Source organism: Gadus macrocephalus, chromosome 20, assembly GCF_031168955.1.
Source record: "Gadus macrocephalus chromosome 20, ASM3116895v1".
Taxonomy (NCBI): domain Eukaryota; kingdom Metazoa; phylum Chordata; class Actinopteri; order Gadiformes; family Gadidae; genus Gadus; species Gadus macrocephalus.
Window position 1 is genome coordinate 19,130,880 of NC_082401.1, and position 17,560 is coordinate 19,148,439.

The window sequence follows — 17,560 nt, forward strand, 5'->3', positions numbered from 1 at the left end:
TTTTATTTTATTTCCTTTTTTTGCTAAAAAATAACAGATTAGAAAAAATAGTTTGAAACACCTTCTCTGCAGTTTTGACATGCAGTAGAGAAACAAAAATATGGACTGGCAAATACCAATAATATTCACATCCTAGAGCAACCGATACCATATGGATTAGAGTAACTGATAACTTCTTCCAAATTCTGCCAAACTGCCAAACAGTCAGAATCCGAATCCTCTGAAAGTTCAATGTTAGATAATATTCAGAATAATAATACCATCTGGAGGTGTGTTGAAGGCTAATATTTTTGTCTGAAGAATGTTTTAAAATTATCAAAAAGGAAATAATGATTTTCAAACGACGTATCAAAACTTTGAAGCATAATTCAATCTTAATGATCGCAGCTACAACATCTTCAATGGGCTATCTTTTTTAAAAGCCTGAGCCTTTGAAAGCATTGGTTCAAACTTGGCCCATCATTTATGAGTTTAAGCGATCAAAGCACTAAACAAAGGCGCCCCTTCTTGTCTGGCACTCATCTCCCCCCCCCCTTACAACTGCGGTGCAATCATTCTCATCGTGTCAAGCGGCTTTCTGGCATCAAAGAAACCTTAGCGCCTACAAGGCCCTGCCTCGCCCACAACCGCGTGTCAGAATCAGTTAGGGGGGCTATCAGATTGACCCATCCCCACACTCAGCTCACCTGCGCTCCCACCGCCCTAATATCTACTGTGGTGCTTCAGAGCCCGCCGGAGCTCAGGAGTCCTGGAGGTTCAATCAGTGGGCATTAGCCGGCGGAAGATAAATGTTTCTCTGTCATCGGATTGACGTGCATATTACACACCCCTAAGAAGTCTCCCGGGTGCGCCCCGCGTGTGTCTGCCCCGAGTCCTCAGTCGACGGCGGGCCCGGTGAGATAGAGTGACCGTATTGCGCCTGATTGAGCCGCCACCGTGATGGGCCGCGAGGCAGCAGCCGTCGGGGTGGGGTACCCTGACATTCTCGGTCACGCGGCGATCGTTAAGAGACGCTTTGGGCGGCAGTGGGGGAGGGGGGGGGGGGGTCCGGGGAGGGAAGACACACACGTGCCACGCCCCGACACGTACCGTGTAGATTGACTTATGACAGGATTTTCTCCTCTCTCTCTCTCTCTCTCTCTCTCTCTCTCTCTCTCTCTCTCTCTCCCCCCCCCCCCCCCCCCCCCCATTGCTTTGACGTGTTCCAGCCCAGCCCTGCCAGGCAGACCAGTTCTCCTGTCAGAACGGCCGCTGCATCCCCCAGGCCTGGAGCTGCGACCGAGACGACGACTGTGGCGACAAGTCAGACGAAACGTCCTCCTGCGGTGAGTGTTGAGATGTCACGGCGACCCCGCCGTTTAATTATCCCTCACAGCACGCTTTGAGCTTTGCAAAAAAAAGCCCGTGTCGGTCGTAAGGCTGGGTGGGACATGGTTGTGCCTACTCGGTTTGTTTTAGTTATGCTCTGGGGTGAACTGTTGTCTGCGATTGTGCCGGAGTGAATTGAAGACGGCTATTAAAGCAGCCATCGAGGAAAAAACCTTTTCAGATTCGTGCCTTGCAGTCAGGAACATCGTATGTGATGTCAAAGCAAATCCGGAGACTCTGTAACCTAGATCTTAGGTGTGGAGGTGTGCTAACAGGCAGTAGCTGGAGGACTGGTGGCTTTATGAGTAAGCAAATCATAAAGAAAATCACCTCACCAAAAGTTTCACAGAGCTCCCCTGGGCTTGTTGCACAAAGAAGTACATTATGCAGACCGAATCAAAGGGAACAAGGACAATGGCTTTATGGAAAAACATTCCGTGCAAACCACAGATAACGCTTTGTCTTTTGGAAGCAGATATTGTCATGCTGGCCGGCTTCCTTCCACATTGTTTAAGGCACATTATTTTACACATCCAAAGGAATTACCGAGAGGATCTGTGGCCATGTTTGATAAGCCAGCAGTCGGGCTGATAAGTAATTTATCCTGGGCGGAAAAATAAATAACCTTAGAAAGATGCAGCACCTGGTGACTCACAAGTCAAATTTTGTGTTTGCTCTTCAAAGGCACAGCTCGTGATGCATAGCGGCACCTGTTATTAGAACACAATACCACCCGCTGACAGCTCTATCAGTACACACACACACACACACACACACACACACACACACACACACACACACACACACACACACACACACACACACACACACACACACACACACACACACACACTCACACACACATTCAAGCCTGTTGGTGACATAGATTACCCTCAAAAAGTTTGACAATGATAGATTACCACAATTTATAGACGGTGGAGGGAGGTGTGTTTAAAATGACACACACACACAAACAAACAAAGATAGGCATGACTGCAGAATTAAGGTTGATAATATTTAACGACTGTTGCACCGGAGGGCCAAAAGGACATTCAAAGTTGACACTGTTTGAGGTACTGAATGAGTTGTGTGTTCTGAAACCTTGTCTCATTACCCTCCAGCACTATCTGAATATTATCGTATTTCTATGGTGATCTAGAAATGTCTTTTCCACCCAGTTCTACTGCCTGATGTTTTGCCAAACACAACGCAACGCAACAAATCACAACAATTCAATATACAACGCGACACAAAACACAACGCTCCACACAGTATGGGGGGTTCCACCATGGGGCCCAAACTACCTTTTGTGTGTCATTAGGCTGCTTCAGTGCTCGGTAACACACAGCCAGAGTGTAAGCAGTCATGAAAGTCCATGCATGGGTTCATTCAATCATAATCACGCTGTGCAGTGGCAGAAAAGGATTAAGAAAGCCCATACTCTCTCCCATACCGTTGTCTGGGCCTCCTCAAGCATCAGCTCTCCACTGTGGCTCGGCGCGCTTTACTCTGCTGGAGAACACATAGGGTTGACGCGGGACACTGCGGGAGAGTGGTGGCCCATTCAAACATTGCTGCTCATTTGCTCGGTTTGTTTGTCCATAGTTAAGTAGATGTCGCGACGGGTCTTCTCGTCGAGCTCCTGACGCCACGCTAGCATTATTTATGGACGGTTGCTGCATTTTTAATGAACGCTAAATTCCCAATACCAGATGCCTTACGCTGTTGAGACAATAGTGTGTGTCAGGGAAGTAGACCACGGATTCGGTGTGCATCTCCATGTTGCAGCCTGAAGCTACATGGGAACCTGACACATTGACGGCCTCTCAAAATAACTCTATAATTGCTAACGGTATATTTATCATCACCTGACTGTTATGACATAAAATCTACAGACGACCATCCAAACTATTGTATTCCGATCCAAACTATTATATTCCGACATACGCCGACTGACGTCGGCGTATGTCGCCGGCTGCCTGAAGTAGCGTTCCCTCAACGGCGTCTGTCGATAAAACATGGCACACGCAGCAGACACGCGTCATAATATTTTATGTCTTTAGCTATATACCTCGACTTTGTGTCAAGGACTCGCTTGTTTTAATTTCGACTTTCTTCTCAAGTCTCGTAGTATCTCATATTAACCTCACGTCACCATCAAACACCTCAGTGCCTGAAAGTTTATTTCTTTATTTCGTCAACATCGCAATAAAGTAACCAGGATTAATTTCATGCGACGGTCTCTAATGCACCGATTAAATGTGTTGTATATACAGACGTAAAAACATCCAGCCACATGTAAGCTATTTCGGTCGATTAAGCCAAAACTCTTTGATAGTAGCTAGTGTGGTCTACCATCGTTTGGTGACGGCATATCAAAAGAGCTATTTGTTTTTGGGGAGTTTTCTGAACTCAATGTGCTCAGTCCCCAAACTGCCAGCAGTCCTTTAGCTTGTGTTGCTGTCCTGGTGGTGGCTGCTGCCCGTTGCATTGATTGAAGTGTTTAGGCAATTGGGCGTTCAGTCAATTACACTATTCAGATAAACCCGAGAGAATAGCGCTTGCAAACTCATCCTTCATCTTTACCTCTTTAATGATCGTGGTTGGTTTTGTTTGCTGCTGTTTTTTGATGTGAGCGATCTGTCTAAATGCGCGGATGTTATCATAAATTCATCCCAATTATTCCCTGAATACAAAGTCAAGGCTATATAAATATATATAAATATATATGGAACATATATTCAAACAAACATAGAAGCATAAGATGTTAAATGTGGATGACTTATCCCTCACCAGCTTTTCCGTAACCTGTCAGCTTGTTTTCACTCAGCCTGTCAGCTCGTTTTAACTACGTAGTTTTAAAAACGTACGTCAAGTTATGCATGGGACAAAAAAATAACAACACATGATTTTCTGCATTGTTCTTAAACAATTTGTCCTAGCTGTGGTTACTAAATCTATGATCAACTGTCATTTTGTCGAACAAAAGGATTATAATAAATTCTCTGTTATAATGATGAACATTGCCAACATGAGGACAAGAAATTAACTTTTGACAGCGACACAATAATGAATTGAAATGACCACGCAATAGACATCTAATAAGACTCGCTGATATCCTGCTGCTCTCGTTCTGAAAGCTCCCTTCAAATTAAAAGTACACTGCACAATTATAATTGTCAATTAGGATATAATTTTGGTTCGCTCCTCGTTATGGTGGTATTCATTACCCAACAGTATAAAGCGATGATGGACGTATTCCAAAGTGATTTGGATCGTTGTGTCTGCAGAGATGACTGTCTGCTATTATATGGGTCTGGTGGTTTAACACTGCGTAGCAGAGCCGCAATTCCTGTGTGACAGAACCTCCGCAAAGCCTACAAATGCCATTGTTCCCCTTGCCTAAAAATACACTGTTCTGCTGTAACAACTAAGCTCCAACACTGGCAACACGGGGGGCATAATGTTCACTGTGGCGTGAACACTAGGCATTAACAAGTCATGACTGCACACACCCTCCTCCTCACACAATGCTCTGTAGGCCACCGCACTGTGCGTTATGTCCCGTTGCATCACTCAGACATTTAAATGGCATCGTTCTTTATTTATCAAAAGTTGTCATTAGCGACAACCGGGCAATTTGCAAAAAAGGCGGTTATTTCCCAAAGCTGGGTTTAAAGTGGTTCACTTCTTATTTTGGCAGTTGTTGTGTTTTCAGCCTTCCCCACGTGTGAACCGCTGACTCAGTTCAGTTGCTCCAACGGCAGATGCGTCAGCGCCAAGTGGCACTGTGATTCAGGTGAGGCCACCTTCAACATGTTTGATTTGGTGGAGTGTTGTTTTGACGAGGTCATTTCTGCTGGTTCACTTCCTATAATTGCTTAATCAAACTGCAAACAAAACACATTGACTGCATCGTGTGCCGCAATTGGCCCAGGATGCATTTGTTGTTGTTATTTTGCGATTGGTTTTGGCTGCCTAGGAGTAACCAAGCCTTTAATAATCCACACACAGATAAATATAAATTGAATAAATAAATAAGCTAAACTAAAGGCGGCCGTATACTTGAAACCCAAATTGAAGTTTGCCCCCGTTCGCACAGACAAAATGGCAGGTGAGCGACCAAATTTAAGCGCGGCTTCCGATCACCTCTCTTTGTGCAGGGTTCTCACCCCGACTAGTGAACTCACCCCACATGCTCCCAAATCAATCGCTGCCTGCAATTGGTCAACGACACCAATTTAATGATTCCATCTCGTGTCATTAATCAAACAGCCCACAAATCAGGTTGTTGTACCCCGTCCAAAACACTGTGGTCAACAGCAGTTCATCAGGCGGACCAGCCGATTTCCATTTTGTTTTAAGTATCTGGGGGTCTTGTTAGCTGAGATGGAGGCTGCAACAGGTCTCTCCTCCCTGGCATTGATATACTCTACCAGCTGCCACCTGGTAAAGTCATCAACTACCCACAGAGACACACACGCACTCTCACTCACACCCAAATAACCAATTACCCAATCGACCAAGAAACAGAAAGAGGAATTAACTGGCACAGAGATGATTGGTGAAACCAAACACAAACACAGATAGGATGGGTCAAAAGCGGTAACTCACTAGTAGAATGAATTACTTAGTCAAACACTTGCTAAACCTCTGTGTGTGATCTGCACGTTTGTGTGTGTCCTGTGTGTGTCTGTGTGGGTGCCCTGGATGTGTATCATTCTCTCCTCTTTGTGTGTTTGTATGTCTGTGTGTGTATGTGTGTATGTATGCGTGTGCGTCTGTTTGTGTTTGCCCTGTGTGTGTGTGTGTGTGTGTGTGTGTGTGTGTGTGTGTGTGTGTGTGTGTGTGTGTGTGTGTGTCCCACGTGCTTCGGGATGCGTGTCCTGTGTGTGTGTGTGTGTGTGTGTGTGTATGTGGGTGCCCTGTGTGTATGTGTGTGTGTGTGTGTGTGTGCGTGTGTGTGTGTGTGTGTGTGTATGTGGGTGCCCTGTGTGTCTGTGTGTGTGTGTGTGTGTGTGCGTGTGTGTGTGTGTGTGTGTGTGTGTGCGTGTGTGTGCAGAGGACGACTGCGGCGACGGGAGCGACGAGGAGGGGTGCGTCCACTCCTGCTCCAACAACCAGTTCCGCTGCTCCAGCGGCCGCTGCATCCCCGACCACTGGGCCTGCGACGGGGACAACGACTGCGGGGACTTCAGCGACGAGAACACCACCTGCGGAGGCTCGTCAGCCAGTAAGAGAGACTGTTTTACCGGCGAGGACCGGGGGGGGGTCGGTTCGACACAAACAGCTTAGTTTTACACACCCGACTTCAAAGGGCAGGGATGTTTAGTTCTTCCCTGTCTCCGGGAGAATCCGATGTGCTAGTTTCCGTTCGCCTTTTTCTGCGTGCGTGTTCTTGAGAGTGTTTTTTGTCAAGGACCTCACGTAACTGGGATAAGCCTTTGAGTCGCGTACAGCCGCACGTGACCCTCACCGTCTGTAGTGGAAGCGAGACGACGCGTCGTCGTTTCCCCTGGTGTACGGTATAGAAGCCTATGGACAGCTGTTGGGGGGGTTTAATCTTGCATGACCAGACATCCATTGTGTACATTCAAACTGGCAGAAGGCTCTTTGCAATCGAGCCTGTGCCGCTTCTGACAGAAGTCTGGCTGGATGTTATGTCATGGGGGCTGTTGATATTAGTTTTAGCAGTTGCCTTGTTTTTCTCACAAAATGAGACATCAGACTTAAAATCTGTCTTGCATGAACTGAACGCAGAATTACACTGGGAATACATTCCGATGCATTTGCGACTGATTACCCGGGCCTCATTTGAATAGGCATATGGCTTCAATTTGAGTCTTTCGCTGTGGCGGTAATCTATATGTGACCTAACTGATTTTTCAATTTTGATAATATGCACATCATCATCAACATGGGGAACTCAGTACAAATGAAGTTGATTAGTGATGGATACCCACGGATGCAGATGGATTTAAAGAGTGGAATCCGAAATGTGTTCAACGTCTGCGGTCCTCCTGGTGTATTGCATAATAAACACAAACCTCGCTGCAGCAACATTACACAATGGCTGCTGTTTGCAGAGGAGCCCCGCAAGGCGACCGCGGGTACCGTGTTCATAGCATAGAGTGTGTCTGCGATCTGTCTCACACTGGTTGGCCACTGCAGGATACCTGAACTCCTGAACAATTAATTAGCCTGTGGTCAGAAGGGATCAGACTCACGCGTGACCCATCCTATCTTGACCGTGTTCCCAAAAATAGAAAAAAAAACACGCCATCGCCTACAAAACACCTCTGAAAGCACCGGCCCACAGACATCCTCACAGCTCAGTAGCTTGTCACCAGGATGTGGACACTATTCATCAAATTGTTTCCTGATGTGAACCGCAGCCTTATCTAGCCCCACCATGTCGGCCCCCCCCCCCCCCCCCCCATGGGAGAAGGAACATCTCTTCGCCCCTCAGACCGCCGGCGGGGAAACTCAAGCTCTGCCGTTCAAGTATAAAGCACTAGATGCGTAGAGCAGAGATGCGAACACATCATGTCTGGCAGTAGCAAAGTGGCTGACTGCAGTGGGTGTGGAGTCGGGTCCAATCAGGCCAGCGGTCAATCACAGCGCTGTCTTTAAAAAACAAAAAGCACGCATCACACTGCTGGGATCCTCCCGTGACATCGCGGTACACTGCAATGCTTGTTTGGGTCAATGGTGAATTCATCACTTTGTCATGGTAATGTGTAGAGGCCTCTACATGGAAGGCCTTTCACCATTACATTTCATTCTCTGAATAGATTTGCGATGATCACAATGTAGAATTTTTTGTTTCTTTATTTAGAAGAAAATGACCTGAAATGACACAGACCTTGTTTTTTGCCAAAGCAACTCACTTCACGATGAAGCCAGATATGACTAATATCTGGATATTAGATACCTGCAACACAGTACAGAGTAAAGAAAAGACCAATTTTTTTTATCGAATGAACTCTGTAATTAAATCTAGAGGATGGGAAAATAACATAATCAAGTAAAAATTCAGATTATATTACTTTTACTTTGTTTATTCACTTATCATTCCATCCAAGGTCAGTTATTTCAATTCACGCCAACAGTAAAATGCACAATCATGCATAAACAGAACCTTGTTCCCCCCCTTCAAGTAGCATTACATTCACAAACGTTACATTCCTCGACTATCATTTGGTGTAGCCAGAAGCAAGAGGGTAGGGTAGTCTGGTGATCAGTGTCATCCTCCAAGCCAAACGGTTCTGTCTTCGAACCCCAAAGTCCACAATTTTGTCATCTGATAAACCGATCAGAACCCAATTGACATCAGACCAAGCATATCTTTCTCTGCTTTTCTTGTACTCAAGTCACTTTAGATAAAAAGATTGAAGGTATTTGACTAAATGAGTGAAACGGTGACTAGTCCGATGCGGCGGTGCTGTAGCAAAGCCAGCGTCTGCGGTTTCTCTCGGTCACGTGGCGTTTCTTTCACCGTGTCTCGCTGCAGTCTTCCCGCCCGCCATCGAGTGCAGCGGCGAGGAGTTCCACTGCGTGGTGGACGGCACGTGCATTCCCGAGCGCTGGAGGTGCGACGCCGACAAGGACTGCGACGACGGCACCGACGAGAGCGGCTGCGAGGGAACCAAGAGGATGTGCGACCCCAAGGCCAAGTTCACCTGCAAAGACACCGGTAATCCGTCTCCGTCCGCGGCCCTCGGATTCAGATTCATTAACACAACTGAAACACGGTTTTTTCACACCAGCCTCTGATGGTATTGGATATTAATAGCGAGATAGCGCTTTGCTTGAGTTTTGAGGGGTAGGTTTTTTTTGATGTCGACGCAAATAGTAAAAAGTGAATTCTTTGCCAAGCCTCAAGTCAATTATGTAGTCCCAAGGTATTTAAAGAAAAATATGTTTTTTATTTCCGTTATCATGGGCTTAAGTACCAGCTTTATCGCTATTTATCAGGATTTTTTTTTGTATTTCATCCACGAAATGGATGAAATATATTTATTCCATGCTTCCATTTTTATGCACCTGAAATAACTGAGCCAAAAGTGGGATATTTGCTCATAAATCATTTAAAGAGGAGTTGTCCACACTGCATCGAGCAGGGACCCAAATAAATATAAAAAGTTAACAGCACTTGAGTAGAAAATCTCTCTCTGGACATGTTGGCCCATTTTAATGTTGGATCACATATCAAACTTTAAAAGCATTGAGCTTTTCCTTTTATCTGTTATTTTTTCTCAAGGTCACTGCCAAAGTTGAAAAACGTTATTCAAAAACATATTTTTCTCATTTTATGGAAACACGTAGATAAGAGGATATCTCCTTTCCTTATTTGTTTTGCACATCTAGGTTACGGTGTTGCATTAATAACGGCTTTCATTGGGAAGTTGAGGGAAATCAAGGGCACATTTCTTCATGAATCATATCTATATATAAACATCTCTATAAATGTACACAAAAGTTATTCAAAGTGTTGTATCTACGGTAATGCCTAATTAATTCCCCTTCATGAGTTTACCTGTAACAGGAAGTCATACTGTGTGCTAAATGAGAAAATGTGAGGTGAAAAGTAAATGTAGAGAAATTAACCACATGAATAATTGACAACATTCTTACTTACTAAGACTTTTAGTCACTTGCACTAAGCTCCATTAATATTAATTCGACATTAATATTATGTCAAATCGAAATAACTAATGCCATCTGATGTTTTCACACACCCTCTTCTGTAGTTAATTCAACCTATTCAAAGGACCGAAAGTACCACGTGCGCGCGCGCGCACACACATACACACACACATACGCGCACGCGTGTGAACTTCCTGCGCGGTATCCCTCCCATACCTTCACAAGTCGCTAAACTCTCCCGCCGCCGCTCGTATGATCCGGTACCGAGCGTAAAGCTGGGGGCTGCCGTGCTCCAGCAGCCAGCTTTGATGGAGACGAGTGGTAATTGGAGATGTGCGGCGTTGCGAGCCTCACCTGGCAGAATGCATTCACCATGATATGGGCTGGCGTACGTCCACCGCCCTCCTCCTCCACCCCTTCACAGCCCCGCCTCGCTCGGCACTGTACTGTAAAGGGAATTTCAGATGGGCTCTAACCCCACCGTGTGTGTCTGTCTGTCTGTGTGTGTGTGTGTGTGTGTGTGTGTGTGTCTGTCTGTGTGTGTGTGTACGTACTGGTGTCGAGTGTTGATCGAAGCTCTCCAGGAAAATTATTTGGCACATTCGACTTCATGTTTATTCAGTGAGAGAAAATAGCTCCGCATCCGACTGAAGATTATTTCAAATATGCAATTACTTCATAAAGTGTACGAGTGTACGCCTTGAGCCCATCAAAGAAGACAACCTTTTTCCTACAGAGCTATGATCGCATTTTAGTGTTGATACCAATTGTGCGTGTCTGTGTGTCTGTGCCACATGTCTCAAATGCAAAAGTTTTGCAGACGTTCAGATATGGAGAGAGCTTTGTTACAGGCCCTCAACCGGAGTGATGTGCAGACAGCTTCGGAACAGAAGTCACTCATGTACATGCTCAATGGCCTGGCAAACCAGCCTCATTCGCTGCACCTTTTAGGCCAAATGTGGTGAACGAGCAGGTTTCAATAAGGAATGAATGGCTGGATCTTTTGGTCGTGGATCCGTAGGCCAAACAGGGCTGTCGGGGGAGCCCGTTCTCCATTCCGTTTCTTGCTGATGAATTGTGCATCAGGGCTCTTCGTTCATCCGCGATCGACTGAACATATTATGAAAACATCAAGGGGTTTTCTTCTCCTTCGGAAGGTTTCAACCCAGCAACCAGTTGTGTTGCCAATTCTTTCTACAAGTCCTAAACACTGCGCTGTTGTTCATTCAGAGCACCCCACGCTAAAAGCTAAAGCGCCCTGGCAGACACCAACAACATTAGCATCGCATGTAAAAGGTTGAGGCTTTCGCGTTGTTTTTACACACTGGAACGAGGTGTTCCATGTGTTCCAAGCAAACCCTCTTTCATGCGAATCAATACGGTCACGCTTGATATCCCCCCCCCCCCCCCCCTGAACATCGCAGGGAAGTGCATCACCAAGAGCTGGGTTTGCGACGGCGATATCGACTGCGAAGACCGCTCGGACGAGGAGTCCTGCGAGACGGCCGTCTGTAAGCCGCCCAAGTACCCGTGCGCCAACGACACCTCGGCTTGCCTCACGCCCGACAAGATCTGCAACGGCAAGGTGGACTGCGCCGACCGCTCCGACGAAGGGCCCATCTGCGGTAAGGAAGCGCGCCTTCGCTAGAAAGTGTGTGTGTGTGTGTGTGTGTGGGGGGGGGGGTGTTGTGGTGTGTGTTTTTTTCAGGATTGAAGTTCATGCAGAGTGAAGATTGAGTGAAAGTGTGTTTTTGATTCAGGCAGCAGCATGGCACATCCGAAGGGAAACCGGGGCAGACAAGTAGTGACATCTTTATTGAACCGTCAGGTTTTCAGGATTCATAAATTATTGATGCTGCTAGTAGAATAGTACGACAAATATGTATTTGTGGTTGCAATGTTAAGCTTGCCTACAAAGACTTCAGGATGCCCAAAAAAACATAATTTTGTTTGAGTGGAAATCCATCTGACAAGGTCAAGTTCCCATTGCCTTCAAAGGATTATGGCAATCACTGTATCCTTTGTCAAAATTAATTGCTTGAAGGGCTAACATTGTGTTTATAGTGCACTGTTAGCCCTTCAAGTGCTTTTGAAGGGCTAACATTGTGTTTATAGTGCACGACGTTAGCCCTTCAAAAACCCTTCAAGTGCTTTTGAAGGACTAGTGTATTTATAGTGCATTGGGGCATGTGGTTGCAAGTAATAAACAAACAAAAAAATAACAAACAAACAAACACTAAATATCCCTCAACCATGTAATTCAACCATTTATTCCCGCGTCCATCACACCGTGCATCCTCATGCTGTTCCCACTCCACCGTTGGCCGCCATCGTTTACCTGTGCTCTCTCGTCGTCTTTTCCAGCCTCTCCCCCCAGGTTGATTCAGCTAGGCACCACAGCCCAATTGTGCCAACTTTAATATTAATTTTTCATGCCCCCATAATAAACACAGGCAGAGGGAGAGAGAGAGAAAGAGAGAGAATCCTGCAGAGCCCACCATTGCTCAGGGCCTCAAGACGATGCTGTGTTGATCTAAAGACCAAAGCAAGGGGGGGGGACGGGGACGAAACCACTATGCCTGCCCTTTTTCCTTTCTCGATTTCATTTTGTGTTTTATTTTTCGTTTCCAGCCGCACACTTGTGTGCTCTTTCTAAACGTGTTTGTCCGGGCATCCTTTAGACGGATGGGGATGCGATCTGGTGTGAGCGGCCTCATGGGGGGTCTAATCTCTTTGATTGAGCAGTGTGGACACAGAAGGTTCATTTCCACTGGAGTGTCACTGGACATGAGTCCTCCGAAGGCCAGTCCCTGTAGGATATCCTCGGCCTGGATAGTGGAGGGAATTCAGGGGGGGGAGACAGAGAGGGACGGCCAGAGAGAGCGGAGATTCTATTTGCTCTTTGTTCAGTAAGTGGGATGGGGGGACCTTGAGGGCCGATTGATTTTCTCCAGGGGGATTAATTCTTCCTTGAAAAACAACGGGGGGAACCGATAGTGATCCAGCCTGCCCAGATAGACTTTTGTTTCGGGGGCCCCCCCCCCCGCTGAGCGTTGGCCCCTCAGCAAAGCGGGGGTCGTGGGAGAGACCCCGTCCACGATCGCTCCTTAACCAATGCCCCGTTTTTCATCTCAACCTGGCAGCTGCTAGAAAACACAGCCCACCAAGTCAACCCGCTTGCTGTGTATTCCAGTGTTTTTATCCCTCTACGATTCCATGTCTCTGATCTGTTTTGCGTCTTAGAGGCAGAGCACAGGATACTGTCTTCTTGAGCAACTTTCTTGTTTGTTTGTTGAGGCCGTTACTACAATAAAAGCCAATCCTGCCATGTCTCTCCACGGTCATGCAGCTGAGCTTTGCAGTGGGCCCATTCATTATGTAATGGCTTTCCCTATAGCGTCAGATAAACAATAGCTCAACCACCGATCCCTCATCGCCCCCCGCTGCACTAACTGGCCTGAGGCTCAGAGTCGATGCTTGTTTTGATCTCTGGACATTTGGCTTAAAAATGATTGAATAACTTTAATAATACAATAAATATACTAAAACTTGCTTTTCATTTGGACCCTATCCAGGCCATTCTCAGCCGACTTCTAAAGTTCTGTTAAAAATGAATGCACATGGCATCAATAGATAATATGCTGTTCAAAATGTACAGCGCATAAAGAATTCCACATTGACACTGTCCAATTATTATCAGAAGAAGGGTGTACTGTATGTATTTCCTACTGATCCATCCCATTAACATTTAATGCTGCTGGCCCAGTGGCATTCAATTGGCCAGTGTGTCTGACAGACACTGTCCCCAAGACAATCTTTAATGGCCCCCACTCAAAGTTGTGACTATCAGCGTAAGAACATAAAACCAATTACCGTTACTTGACTGCTTAATAATTTATTTAAACAAGTACAAACACTTAACGCTAACGTTCTTAAGTACTGACCCGATTGGTCCGATGAGTTGAAAATGTTCAAATGTTCCTCATCATCCCCATCATCATCACCATCCTCGTCCTCCTTTGACCCCCCTAACGCCCCTCCCGCCTCCCCTCCCGGCCCCTGCAGACAGGTGCCTGGTGGCGCGCGGCGGCTGCAGCCACCAGTGCACCGTGGCCCCGGGGAAGGGCGTGGTGTGCTCCTGTCCCCCGGGCCTCCACCTGGACGCCGGCAACAAGACCTGCGAGGCGGTGGACTACTGCAGCCGCCACCTGCGCTGCAGCCAGGTGTGTGAGCAGTACAAGACCACCGTCAAGTGCTCCTGTCGCCCCGGCTGGAGACTGGACCCGGACGGAGACACCTGTCACAGCACGGGTAGGTTGGGGGTCAGAGGTCAGCAGAGGGGGGGGGGGGAGACGCATGACCTGTCTGTGTGTGTGCGTGTGTTTATGTTGTGTAAGCTGTCAGTTTGTGCTTACTGCTGTGTGTGTGTGTGTGTGTTTGGGGGGGGGGGGTTTGTGTGGGTGTGTGTGGGTGTATGTTACGTATACCGTATGTTTATCTTGACTTCTGTGTGTGTGTATGAGGTAACCTTGGGTTATATGTGTGCATTTGTTGCTATGCATTATGTATGTGTGCATATGACTTTACTGTGTTTGTTTGTGTGTGTGTTTAGGTTATACATGCTGTGTGTATGTGTGTGAGAGAGAGTGACAGAGAGAGTCAAAGAGACAAAGTGAGTGGGTTTGTCTCTAGAAATGTCGGTGTACAGTATGTGAGTGCATGCATTCCTTTTAATGAGGACCCCCTCGCATATTTGGCCCCTGGCTTTGTTGCCAGTTACTTTCCCTGCCTTGTTAGTGTCTTGTTCGGTGCAATATCTATAGAGGCAATACTGCCTTCTATAGATCTACCTCCATACATTTTCCAGGCTTTTCTGGTGTCCTTGAACCATGACACCATATTATGATGATTCACTGCACACATATGAACTGATAGCACCTTTAATAACATTCAGATATTCTATATGTAAAGGATGTATGTTAGCAGGACATGGTTTAGCATAGTTACATTTTATGTTTAACAGTTAATATTACAATCTGTAGAGCGTCATTTTAGTTTTTAGTTTTCACCTCTTGACATTTTAATAAATTCTACAAAATCTATTTGGCCTTCTAAAAAATTATTGTAGCTTGGAATTTTGCACATTGATATTCGAGGTGAAACATTTGAAGAGAAACCTTCAAAAATCAACTTGCAAACTCACTTTTTTCTCAAAGGGAAATCGTACAGTGGCAAAAGCAAAGAGCTGAGGATGAATCGTGTGAATGCAATCTTGCAGGTCGCTGCTGAGGGTTTTGCTGAGGAGCCAGAGAGGGAGAGAGATGGACCGGCGAATGGTAGAAGATGGGGATGCACTGGGCTGGTCGTTTTCAAATGGTGTCAGCGTAAAACATGTCAAGGCGTCCGCGCGATAAGCACCCTTCCTCTCTGATCTGCGCTGATGCAGACCTGATGCTGACCCGACGGGGTCGTCGCTCTAGTCGGGGCCGGCGCGGAGCTAAAGTGCGGCCGCTCTCTCGCTCGTCTCCTTTGTCTTCTCCAATCTGCCCTCCCCGAGCGCCGTTCACACACACGCAACGCGCGTTTGACTGAAATTGTTAATGTTTTATTGAATCAAACCGCCACACAAACAACATGAGCACGCTCACCGCGGGCTGCTTCTGATTGGAGTTATTAAATGAGCGTCTCGCTGAGGCGGCGTGGCGGAGAGGCACGTGCGCGCTCCTTGGCTCGGAGAGAAGATGGGCACGTGCTCGCGGTTGGCTTGTCAGGTTCAGATTTATGGAGCCCCTTTTGATTACTCGCTCCTCTGTTTCGCTCCAAGATTGATGGTGGTCTCGGCTCTAATCTTACATTAAAGAAGGAATAGGATATGCAATTTTCCATTGGAAGCGGGCACCGGCAGGATTGTACGGAGCGCCAACATAAATCAAATTTCGCACACAAACACAAACATCCTCATTTAATCTTGACAAAGGTGTTATTGGATTCCCTGTGAAGTTGCGGGTGCTCGTCTGGGTTTCGAATTTGCATTGCAGATCGCGGGTCTAGCTAAATAAATAATCACAGGGGCTGGGGCGGGGGAAAGGGGAAACATCGGGGGCGGCCAGAGATGCTCCGTGCTCCATTTGCCGTCTACTTAAGGGCTTGTCTGGTCGCCGGGTCTTGGGGCCTACGGGGCCCCACTCTCCCGGGCTAGGGGACCTCTTTAATTGCACGTGGATTCTGTTCCGAGAGCCTCATAAATAAGTCTTGAGGAGGAACAAACAGTTCTGAAGATGGTGTGTCAGGGTCTGAGTGTGTGTAGTTTTGTGCAGGAGAGCATGCCCACTTGTGTTCACGTGCACTGCGCTGTGTGTGTGTGTGTGTGTGTGTGTGTGTGTGTGTGTGTGTGTGTGTGTGTGTGTGTGTGTGTGTGTGTGTGGTGTGTGTGTGTGTGTGTGTGTGTGTGTGTGTGTGTGTGTGGCATGTATTCATTCGCAGCCGTGGGCATGCACATTGTCTTCCTCTTGTTCTGCCAGGTACCACCGCAGATCCTGTGGCACTTTTTTAGCCCAAATCTTGTTGTGTTTTCATTTGTTTTATTTTCTGTGTCTCTTCCCCCGCCCCCATCGTCCCTCTTCCTCCTCCTCCTCCTCCTCTTCCTCCTCCTCCGGACCAGATCCCTTCGAGGCATTCATCATTTTCTCCATCCGCCACGAGATAAGAAGGATAGACCTGCACAAGCGGGACTACAGCCTGCTGGTGCCGGGCCTGAGGAACACCATCGCCCTGGACTTCCACTTTAATCACAGCCTGCTGTACTGGACCGATGTGGTGGAGGATAAGATCTACAGGGCAGGCTCTCCGAGACCGGCGGTACGGCGCTCACCACTGGCACGCGCACACATAGGCACACAAAACCATATCTACACGCACACACACACGCAAGCATACACATGCACGCACGCACGCAAACATGCTGGCACACAAACCAAAACAGACATGTGCACATTCGTGAACGCGGGCACGCACACAGCCACGTTCTGAGACGGTGGCACACACGCAGGACTATGCCAATCACATAGCGTATAACTGCACTGTTGCAGCCACGTGCACGCCCCCGCCGGCAGGAGAACGGAACCCTCCCTGGTGGAGTATCAACCCGCGACGCTCACACCTCCTCTCCTGCTGTGATAAAACAGATCTGAGGTTCTTTTTATACCACAAGTCTTTACACGCGCTCTGCGCCGACGCGCCGGGAAACCGATACCATCTCCTCTCTCTCCTCTCTCTCTCTCTCTCTCTCTCTCTCTCTCTCTCTCTCTCTCTCTCTGTCTCTCTCTCTCTCTCTCTCTCTCTCTCTCTCTCTCACTCTCTCTCTCTCTCTCTCTCTCTCTCTCTCTCTCTCTCTCTCTCTCTCTCTCCCCCGCACTCCACAATTGCACCCCGTTGAGGATTCACATCTCCCGAACGGGGACCCATCCAAAACGCAGAGGGACCAGCGTGAGAAACAGAGAGAGGGAGAGCGGGAGAGCGGGAGAGGGAGAGTGAGAGAGAGAGT

General features: G+C 47.2%; 1 protein-coding gene across 1 annotated transcript in view; it reads left to right on the forward strand.

Annotated features, from left to right (window-relative positions):
- LOC132448320 (low-density lipoprotein receptor-related protein 1B-like) overlaps positions 1–17,560 on the forward strand; it is a 191,513-nt gene that overhangs the window by 81,650 nt on the left and 92,303 nt on the right. The window contains 9 exon segments of the mRNA XM_060039484.1: positions 835–894; positions 1,209–1,325; positions 5,087–5,167; positions 6,431–6,601; positions 8,882–9,064; positions 11,442–11,642; positions 14,083–14,328; positions 16,679–16,849; positions 16,852–16,893. Coding sequence (XP_059895467.1) covers positions 835–894; positions 1,209–1,325; positions 5,087–5,167; positions 6,431–6,601; positions 8,882–9,064; positions 11,442–11,642; positions 14,083–14,328; positions 16,679–16,849; positions 16,852–16,893 — 1,272 coding nt within the window.